This window comes from Papaver somniferum, chromosome 6 (genome assembly GCF_003573695.1).
Source record: "Papaver somniferum cultivar HN1 chromosome 6, ASM357369v1, whole genome shotgun sequence".
NCBI classification, from domain to species: Eukaryota; Viridiplantae; Streptophyta; class Magnoliopsida; order Ranunculales; family Papaveraceae; genus Papaver; species Papaver somniferum.
In genome coordinates this window covers 104,904,497-104,915,316 of record NC_039363.1, presented here as the reverse complement: position 1 = coordinate 104,915,316, position 10,820 = coordinate 104,904,497, and the positions used below count along the sequence as shown (strand labels likewise).

Sequence of the window (10,820 nt, the reverse complement as noted above, 5' to 3'; positions counted from 1 at the left end):
CAATAGTACTGATTTTAATTATTATGGCTTTGTGCATACTATGATGATCATCAAGTCAACTACTGACGATAAATATAAAACTGCATTGATACAGCGTAACTGGGCTCTGCAGTTGAAAGACTGAAAATGGGTCGAGGCCAAAAATTCATTACCTGGTCAAAACCAGACACGACACAACAATCAGTCCGGTGTTCGTCTTGCAAGGAAAATCCAAAACGTTTCGGATGCAAACGCTTAAACATTACATAATTTCATAGACACGAAGGCAACACAGTAAAACACAGTACACACAACAACACGAGCAGCTTCTTATTTACTTCGCCCTAACATAAGGCCACATTTGACTCCAACAACAGAACTAAAACCCAATCACACCAGCCTAGCAAATAGACGCAAACAAAAGAAAAATACAGCCAAGTAAAATCTAGTGATGTCCAGGCATCTTCTCCTTGATCTTCTCCATTATAGTCTTCTTCTCGTGATGCTGTCCGGTCTGACCAGTATGCCCAGTTGTGCCAGGGGTGGTGGTAGTAGTCCCTCCATACCCAGTGGTGCCAGTGGTGGTGGTGATTGTTTGTTCATCAGTCTTTTTATGACCAGGCAATTTTTCCTTGATTTTTTCCTTCAATCCCTTCTTCTTCCTCCTACCTCCTTGCCCATCATCCTCTGACTGCATGGCAAATGAATATAAATGTTAGAAAAAGCAAAGAGAAAAACAATTTCCAAGGGGCCATACTGATTTTATAATTAATTGCCTACAGATGCACTTGTGTCAAACTTACAGAGCTAGAACTGGAGCTGCCAGAGCGATGAAGCACGCCACCACCATGTCCTTGGTGTTGCTCATCATGATGACCAGTAATGCCAAGTTTATCTCCGAGCTTGCCAGTAACTCCACGTTGCTCATCGTGATGAGTCCCTACTCCAGTCCCATGAGTACCTCCAAGACCCGACCCTGTGGTTTCATAAGCACCAGTAGTACCCAAACCTGACCCAGTTGTGGTATCATAAGCACCAGTAGTGCCCATACCTGAGGCAGTTGTGGTGTCATAACCACCATGAGTACCTCCTCCAACACCAGTACCAGTTGTTGTGCTACCATAAGCACCAGTCCCGGTTGTGGAATCATAAGTAGCACCAGTAGATCCTAGACCTGTCCCGGTTGTGGATCCATAACCAGCACCAGTAGTGTGAGAAATGGGGTTTCCATATTCATCTGTCGTCCGAAGTGGGTTGCCGTATTCATCAGTAGGCTGAATTGGGTTACCAAACTCGTCTCTGTAGTAATCAGACATTATTTATGCTACGGAAAACAACACCAGTCGCTTCTATATCAACACAAACAAAAACTAGTTTCTTTCAGAATTTTTGCAGAAGATTGAATTGAAACTTGTATAGGAATGTAGATATGATGGATGTTTAGTGATTTAGAAGAGTGAAGGGATGTGTTTATATAAACGAAAGAGAAGTGAGGTGCTAAGTGCGATACTAACGCGTGTACAATATGAAATCACTTGGCTTAAGTGTCCTGCCACGTTGAGGTTTGATGTCAACGTGGCAAATAGCTAGAGTGACACGTTTAGATGATAGAGGAAGTCGGCCAAGTTAATTAAACGATAATGTTTTGAGATAAATATCCCATAAATAATTATTGCTTTAGGTGAAATGGATATAAGCAGATTAAAGTTTTTGGACAGCTAGCCGCGTATATGACAAAATAGTCAGGGTTTTGGATTTGCTCAGGAGGTTGGTGTATTCGGTGGTTTAAACAAGTGATGCATAACTTGTTGGTACCTCGAAGTGGCCCTGAAGTGCAGTGCTGTTCGCATAATATGTCGTCCGCGGCACTCGCAGTGAATTGTCTAGGTTGGGGTGGGGTGGTCTTGTGAGAAAACCAAAACTTGATAGGATAGGCCCTCAATAACTCTGCATCTTTCATTTTTGTTTTGCGAGTACCAACTTGAGTAGAACTTCAAAAAATTGATCAGGAGATTAAAATGCTCTATCATCTACAGTGTCTGTGAGATTATGCATCAGCCACATAGAAATAACATTGCCGACCTAAAGTAAGTGCAGTAAAAATTATGGTTCCTACTTTTCCAATTGATTGGCTGTTTCTCTTCTGCTTCTAAACAAATTAAAAATGTGTAGTGTTCTAGAGTGTAAAAGTCGTAATATGAACTTTCCAAAGTGAGATACCCATGCTGCAAAACAACGGTTTAAAGGATCCATGACTCTGTACAGTCGAGTTGTAATAGTACCTGCAGGCATGTATATTTAGGACGTAGCTGATTTCATTTTTATGCAGCCTGGTAAGAGGTCTCCATTGATCTAAAAGATTATTACTCCTTAGATTTAATCGTATTATAGCGAATTCAACAGTATGGTAAAAGAATAAACAAGCAACCAATGATCATAAACTTATGTGAGTGAAGGGTCCATCTGTTGAATAGCTACAATGGATAACACCAAGTATAGTTGATTCCCTAGGCACCATACAGTAATAAAGGGTTCACCGAAAAGCTGAGCAAACACAATATCAAGAATGAACTCATATCCACTATGATAATACAGACCCAGGATACTAAACTTTATCATGATGTTTCTGCTGGTGATGCAGAATTTGCCTTCACAGCGTCCTCGTAGCGGAGGCTGTTTTCTCTTCTATAAAGAACCTTTGCACCCTGAGAATAGTTGAAAGCAGTTAAGAGAACTTAGTTTACATCCACATAAGCAAAAGTAACAGAAATAAAGTAGAGACTAGCTATAGTAAGAATGGTTGTAACATGTGAGAAAAAGAAATGACACAATTGCGAAAACAAGAGTACACAACAAACACTTGCCTGGAAAATTGCACCAAGCTTTTTCAATCCTTTCGCTCGCAGCCTGAGCATGTCCTTTGAGACACTAGGATCCTTCAAAACCTGAAACAGAAGGATACCACCTAACAGTCATGTCCTCAACTCCTCGGTATGAATATTTAGCACAACAGTGTATTCCAAGAATCGGGAGAATGATTAACAAACTTACTGTTTGGCAAACACGTGAGAGAGTTGACTCAATGTCAACCACATTGATCTTCCAGAGAGAATTAACCATTTCATCCTTTTTTCCTTCAAGATGTTTGATTAAGCTCTCTTCTCTGTTCTCAGTCTGATCCAACTTCTTCATGCCTTCCTGGATTTGAATTAATGCCACGGCACCTATACAAAAAGATTACAACGCAACAGTAGATGTATTAGCAACTTGGCAAGCTAACAAACAGACTGGGAAGGATCTATTTCTCTTCCATAGACTACCGCTGTTGGTGTAATCTCACCTGAAGCTGCTGTTACTTGCGATTTTATATTGTGACCTTTGTCTCGTACCCACTCTGCTATAAATGGTACCCCCATAAGACGTCTCTTCTTTCCAAGTTCTCTTGCACCCTGCCTTGTATAAATATATCCAATTGTATGAAGCATAGCCTCACCGAAAGCTGAAATTTTAGAAAAAGATGAAATCCTTAAGAAGTTCACTCTGAGGAAAGATCACAAACAGAACAGTTCAGGGTTTATCAGCAACATGAGCACATCAGAGTCACAGGGAACTAATTTTCCTTATGGATTCAATTTGCAGAAGTCAGCACATTAACAGTGACGGAACAAGATTAACTTATCATTTCCAGATAGCCCGACTAAATCGGTCCACACGGGTAAAAACCTTTTTCTACAGTGAAAGAGATACTGGTTCTGGTACCAGCTGAATATCGGTTGGTGGGAAGCTGTGGGAGCTAATATTTCTGTTAAGTGTTTGGGCAGGAAACTTCATTTTACATTCTTTGTACAAGTTAAGTTTGATTAAGAAATAAGATAATGGAGAAAATTACCAGCTTGTGACAGACGGCGGGCTTCTGAGTTTCCCCAACTTACAAATTCTTCCTTTCGACCTTCGACAAATGGTTGAAGACGATCTATCAGAAGTTTTATCAATTTTTCTTCTCTCTCTTTTTGAATCTCCTGAGACTCAGAAATGATGACATTTAATATGGAAGATATGTGAAAGTAGTAAAAGTGTTAAAGAAACTATCGAAAAAAAACTCTAGTGAGCGGGTACTCTCACTCTGACCTGAATTCTCTGCCTACGAAATTCCGGGATTTGTGAGTCTTCTTCAAGTTCCACGGATGCCACAGTAGCCAAGGCAAGTTGCCCTACATAATCATCAAAAAACTCACTCCCGAAAAGCATACCAAACAGTGTAGCAGGATCCATCATCGAATCACTGAAATTCAAAATAGAAAGGACGACAATCAAAAGTTAACTCTTTCTCTTCCCCCAAGCGATGTGAAGTTAAAGAAACGTGAGAAAACTGAAAATAGGAAGACAAGAAGATAGTTATAGAGCTAGTCGAGTATTCTTTCAAGGTTATGACTTGTACAGGCGACTACGCTCCTAATTTACTAAACTAGTTTCTGAAATACAATGTTATAGTAAAACAAATAAGATATTCTTATAAAACAAATGTTTTCACATCACAGTGAATAGATTAAAGCATAGTTTCTTACAGTGAACCCCATATACTTTCTGAAACATCAAATCAGTTTGGGTTAAAACTTACTGAGATAGACCTGCCTTTCCATTCTGATCATAGTCTTTACGCTTCGCAGGGTCACTTAGTACTTGATAAGCCTCACCAAGTACCTTCATACATATATTAAACAGCATTACGGCAATGTCAGAGCTAGAAAGGCGAGAGGAGAGCTTGTGAAAAGAGATGTTGGAATTTGCTGATTATATGAATCTCTGAGTAACTTATTCAGTGGGCACGATACACTAATTGAATCTTTGAACTCAAGACAGGGAGAGAATGAGATGAAGCCTGTTCAGGCATACGAACTACAAAGACTTAAACTACCATTAGAACGTACAATCTTATGAACCGCAAAGAATGATATGTCCCAAATAGAAGCTATTGGTCAATTTGGTCTTACTGCTACAAGTACACCTTAGTTTTAACCAAGAACCAACCTGAAAATTTTGAGCTGCTTTAGGATCTCCAGGGTTTTTATCTGGGTGCACCAGCCTTGCCTGCACAAGAAATACATTAAATTACAAAGTATGAGTTCTTCTCTTCACATACAAATACCCAAACACGAAAACGTGAATTTGATCTGTCTTTACTTTTTTGTTCACATTATTGCTAGTAAGGGTTGGCGGAGTAATGACATTCCATGCTTGTAAGTGCAAATAAGATCTGTGCTTAAGGTAACAATACAAGTTTGAGATACAGTAGCTTTTACCTTAACATAGTAAGCCTTCTTGATTTCAGCTGGAGTTGCATCCACATTGACACCCAAGATTTCATAATACTCAGTCTCTTTCACCATGGCTAGAAAATGGAGCTACAAGATATAAACTGGAGGTTGATTAAAAGGACTACAGCATAAATGAACATGTTTATGGCTTGCAAAAAGAGCAAACAAACCAAACAGCTCTAATATTCACTGTAAACAGTGTAGAAATCAACTTCACTATCATCAAATTCACAAGTAAATTCAGACTTATAAATCCAAATTGAAGAATCCACAGAAAGCAACATTCCCATTGTAAAATTAAAATGTCATAATATCCAATAACCATTCTATTCTAGCATAATTAACCATCCAACAATCCAACCTTGTGAGACCAGCGTTAAACTCAATTCAATTTTAAATGAAGTCTTTGGATTTGACAGAACACAATCACTAGAGATAGAACAAAAACAAAAATTGAATTCAAAACAAGGAAGTAAAACTACTCATTAAATCTATAAAGGATAGAATTAAAAGGAAAGGAAACCCATCATCCTATACTCAACAAATTAACCCAAAACATGACGAGATTCTGAGAGAAAGGGAGTGAAGGGGGGCTTACAGTTCAAGCAGTCTCGGGGTTATGTCCCAGCCAGATGAGATTACACAAAAAAGAAAGATCTGTTTGATGGGTGTGCTCCGGAGTAAAAACCAATGTTGCGCCAATATATCTACTAAAATATCAATATCTAAAGGGAATATGAAGAAAAGCAAAGCATTTGGGATTCCCGACCAATAGTTATCTCACATCTCACGTCGTCCCCACAGTGGCCCCACGTTGAGCTAACTTAGTGGTGGGTTTAAGGTAATAAATATGTTGATGATCATTTATGAGAATAATGGTCTACTAGACGATTGATTGATTAAAGGGAAATTCCAAGATCTGGTTTCAAATTTCATTGAGCATCGAGGCAGGTTGGAAACTGCAAAGACACTACTAATATTTACCCATCAGCTCGGGTAAGGTCTATGGGCTACCCAACGACCCGTCCGTTCATTAAGAATTGAGAGTATGAGACTAGTCGCATTCAACATGGTAATGAGACATTGATTATGCTTAAATTTGGTAATTCAGGAAAGAAAGTAAACAAATTTTTTCAACATGTAAATTGGAGAAACAACAGAATTTTTTCAACCTTGTATGGATTCAAACAAGAAAGAAAAAAAAAAAAAAAAACCATTGAAAAAATGGTTTTTTTTTTTAGTTTTTCTATCTTCTAGAATGCACTCATTGATCAGGGCTTCGTTTAGAAGTATGGGTATAGCCACACTTCTCTGAAGTTACAGATAAATATCACCTTTCCAGGGATGAGAGAGTCAACCCTGGCATAAAAGAGCATGAAAAGGGAATTCTGCCCTGTGCTGATCTTAAGGATTCACTTAATTCTTCTATCTGATGAGTCAACATGTAAACCTCATGGGCTTGTTTCTTGGTTACCCACTCCTCCAGCATCCTGCAACGTAATAATGCAGCATTAGCCAGAACCAAGAAAACAAAGAAAAAGATAAGAATCAGAGTATATATCTGTTCTAAAAGAACTTCCACATGGTGCAATTCAAGTTAAAGTTTACCTTGATTGAGCTTCAGTGGTGTTGCGTCCATCTGAAAATAGCACCTTAACGACAGCCTGCAAATTTTTCTTTGAAATAGGTCCAGTAGCACCCCCTGTTTCCACACAAAAACCACTACAGCACCAGGCATTTGTATTTAGGAGAACAATTTGGAGCATAGCAGAGTTGGTTTTAAGATCCCTCACTACAGTTCGGAATGATAATTCCTCATTTGCACTTTCTATCAATTGATTTGCGAACATTCTTTCTAGGGAATGCTTCCTGTTTAGAGGATAAACCAATTTGTAGGTCAGCTTAAGAAAACACAACAGTGTGAGCTCTATAAAGTTAAAGTAAATGCTTCAGAAGGTTATCCGTTGCAAAAGAAAACAAGTTAGAATACAAAAAGTAATCAGTTAAATCCTACCTGAATACATCTCCTATTCTACCGGCAGGTAAATTTGAGGAAATGTAACATTTGAAAAACCGAACACCGCCATCCAGTGGTGCATGCCCATTATGCATTGATGGATACGCTCCAACAATGTGAGAACACTGACTGCAAGGGAATTCTATCCATTCAACATTTTTCGAAAGGTTAGAGGTTCTAACCATGAAACCATTTCCAAGAGACCCATTAAGGACAGATCTTTGATCTCTTAGGAGCTTAAAATTATTTGTAAGTTCTTGATTCTCAGAGCTTGTCTTCTCCATACAATCTTCAAGGCTTCGAATGAAACTTGTCTTCTCCATACAACAATGGCTATGGTCATTTGTAGAAGATCCATCTCTATTCACCACATTTTCAGATAAATCTAAACCTGACAGAGATGTGCAAAGTGAGGCATGCAGGATACTATGTCTTCCATTAACTTCATCATCTAGGATGGAAACCGTAGGTATGCAGCTAGGTTTGTCATCACCATTAGCTGTTCCATCAGTCCCACAACTTAAGCCTTCTGAACGGTCGTTCTGAGGATCTATACCAGACCCCGTCACACATTCTTCACTGGCAAGACCAGATTCTTGGACATATTTTTCAATTCCCTCCAAGGAATCGGGAAATACATATCCCGAAATGTCATCTTTGCTGACAACCACACAAGTTGCATCATATAAGCATGTACCCTTTACAGATGAACAAGAGTTGGCATACTTTTTAACCAGTATCTCACTTATACCTCCAAATGAACAACAACAGGTCCCAAACCAATTATCAGCTACCTCACGCCAATCAAATGATGGCATTTCCACAAAAGATCTGAACAAAAAATACAAACTTCCGTGAATACATACACGCAATCAAGTATAACTAAGAGAAGCACACAGTGAACACCTAAGGATTATTTCGAGAAATATCAAAAACATCTGACTACCTGAGAGGTGTTTTGGTCAACCTATATGAGCAATTCTTGCAATAAAAATCCACTTCACTCCCAGACAACAGGTGTTTTATGTCTGTACCAATGCATCACAAATTCAGCACTTAAGTATGATTACACCCAAACATTGACAAAATCAATAAGAGAAACCAAACAAATTCAAGACATACAATTAATGAAGAGTATTAAGGGGAAAATGTGGTTTTTTTACTTACCAGAATCAATTGAAAGGGGCTGAAAAGAATCCGAAACCTCAGCAGAATCCTCATCAGACAAATTCAAAACCGAATTAAAATTTGCAACAAAAGGATGATCAACAGGAAGAACCAATACCAGTTTAACCTCAATATGATCCTCAGTTGCTTTAAAATCCAGTGGAGAATCAACTTGAATCAAAACCTTAGGAATAGGAACCCTAAGTGAGTTACCAACAAAACCCTCACCTTGAATTTCCTCCCAAGTAACAAGAAGTAAAGATTCCTCGAATCTGGGATCAATTTTTAGGGTTTTACATTGAGTTGCAGGTTTAACATCAGGATTGAAGAGAAATAATTTCAGAGTTGAGAGATGAGATAGGGTTTCCCATGTGTATCTCCATTTTCTAGGGTTTTGGAGCTGAGACATCTTCCTATTTTTTGGTCTCTCCCGCCTAATTGCTACCAGGGTTTAGGAGTTAAAGAGTTGGGCAAGAAAGAAACCTAATATTTACGGACACTTTATTTGCCCGGCTAAATTGGGGCCTATAGATTTCTTCGTCTACTTAATACACAATGACAAGGGGCGTCTAAATTTATGGAAACTACCAAAATTATCCTCAAAAAATATATTAATATTACTAAATTACCACCATGAATTCTTAATAATAAACCTAACTAACTAAAATCAGTTTTCATTTATAACCTAAAAACCGATTCTTCATCTCCTCTACTCCCTCTTTTTTCATTTTTTTGAAACCAAAAATCGTTGATGATCGAGATCCAAAAACGATTAATCGTTTTGTTCCTTCTATAAAATGCCTAAATCATCAAGAATGAAGCATCCTACTAACATGAATTATTCTAGTGATAACGATCCCGGAATTGATGAAACGATTCGAAAGAAAACGAAGGAAGTTCACGAGGAAGCCGAAGCGTCTCGTATCGCAAAAGAGGAGGAAATGGGTCGAATCAGGTACTTTTATATCAACCCAATCCTCTAAACTAGGTTTTAGTAACATGCAATAGGTTAGAAATCGAGAATTTTGAAATCAAAAAATTTCAGTGTTCACGGAATCGAGTTACGTTAATGTCGAAGTAACCCGATGCTTGTTAGAAACGGGTTATGTTCTTAAACTTATAAACCGATTGTTCTGCATGTGAAATGGAATCAGGGAACGTTAGTGTATAAATAGCCCGATTGTTGTAGCCAATAATCCTGGATCTTTATTTTGTTGGAATCGGATTACATATGTCTTCACAAAAAACCGATTGTGTAGTTTGGAATCGGACTTTATATGTATATCGAGTAAACCGATTTCTGGAATCGGTTTACATTAGCACTTCATAAAATCCGATTGTGAATTTTATTATGTTAGGAATCGGATTTTATATGTATATTGAGTAAACCGATTATGTACCTTGACTTTAAAAATGCATTCCACTCCATTATTTTTTGTCGCTTAAATCCGTATTCTACAGGCAAAAAAATCAAGCTGAAAAGAAATATAAGCGGAAATATGACCTTGCTACTCCTAAGCCTTTGGGACCTCGTCGAAAAGACGATAAAAATTTGAATGCTTCCCACCGAAACCCAAGGGGCACGGGGAGTAAAGCCAAAAGGATCATTATCGATGACCCACCACCTCAAGCGGAGCAACCAACACATGAAGAATCGGATTCCGAAACACCTACTGAACAAGAAGATGATGATAGAGAAATTGAAGAAGAAAAGGGTGATGAGGAAGGTGGTGGCAAGGAAGGTGGTGAAGAAGAAAGTGATGAGAGTGAAAGTGATGAGGAAGGTGGTGGCAAGGAAGGTGGTGAAGAAGAAAGTGATGAGAGTGAAAGTGATGAAGAAGAAGGTGAGGATGAAAGTGATGAAGAGATAAGAGAAGTCGTTCAATAACAAGAAGTTCAACAACAAGACCAAGGAGGAGATGCTAAATAAAAAAGTATGAAGAAAGAAGGACCAAATAAGAAGAAAGGTGACCACATTGCCCGATCCGTTGAAGATGTTTGCTCGCGGCCTTGATGATCCACCTTTAGGGATACCCGGTGATGGAGTAAAGGTATTATGGGGTTACAAAGACAGTTGGGCCTCCGTCGTTTACAATACCATAGTAAGTACCTAAACCTTATGTTATGTGATGTAAACATTATTATCCGTGTACTGTTTTGATTGTTGTCCATCATGGTTGTTTTGTTTTATAGGATCACAAGGATGTCGTTCGTCTTATGAAGCCAGGAACGTCAGTGAGTATGATGAGGAAATGGCCACTGAAAGGAATAGAAACAACCGTTGGAGAAGTTCCGGAAGTAATCGATCTAGTCAATTCTACGGGGTTGATACCTGGGGTCGA

The 10,820-nt window shown here is 38.5% G+C and overlaps 3 protein-coding genes across 3 annotated transcripts; all 3 read right to left on the bottom strand.

Moving 5' to 3' along the window:
* Positions 1–224: 224 nt before the first annotated feature.
* LOC113288697 (dehydrin DHN1-like) lies at positions 225–1,407 on the bottom strand. Its single transcript, XM_026537816.1, has 2 exons — positions 783–1,407; positions 225–670 (listed from the first exon to the last, which is right to left on the bottom strand). Exons 1-2 carry the CDS (start codon positions 1,293–1,295, stop codon positions 425–427), a joined length of 759 nt encoding a protein of 252 aa, XP_026393601.1. The 5' UTR covers positions 1,296–1,407; the 3' UTR covers positions 225–424.
* A 919-nt stretch (positions 1,408–2,326) lies between these two features.
* LOC113288696 (chaperone protein dnaJ 10-like) lies at positions 2,327–6,164 on the bottom strand. The gene is made up of 10 exons (XM_026537815.1): positions 5,893–6,164; positions 5,280–5,381; positions 5,008–5,067; positions 4,598–4,680; positions 4,108–4,261; positions 3,869–3,998; positions 3,320–3,478; positions 3,031–3,203; positions 2,844–2,924; positions 2,327–2,684 (listed from the first exon to the last, which is right to left on the bottom strand). The coding sequence occupies exons 2-10, from the start codon at positions 5,364–5,366 to the stop codon at positions 2,595–2,597; spliced, it is 1,017 nt and encodes a 338-aa protein (XP_026393600.1). The 5' UTR covers positions 5,367–5,381; positions 5,893–6,164; the 3' UTR covers positions 2,327–2,594.
* Positions 6,165–6,525: 361 nt separating this feature from the next.
* Positions 6,526–8,945, bottom strand: LOC113288695. Its single transcript, XM_026537814.1, has 5 exons — positions 8,479–8,945; positions 8,258–8,339; positions 7,309–8,142; positions 6,903–7,163; positions 6,526–6,784 (listed from the first exon to the last, which is right to left on the bottom strand). The coding sequence occupies exons 1-5, from the start codon at positions 8,885–8,887 to the stop codon at positions 6,625–6,627; spliced, it is 1,746 nt and encodes a 581-aa protein (XP_026393599.1). The 5' UTR covers positions 8,888–8,945; the 3' UTR covers positions 6,526–6,624.
* Positions 8,946–10,820: the final 1,875 nt, after the last annotated feature.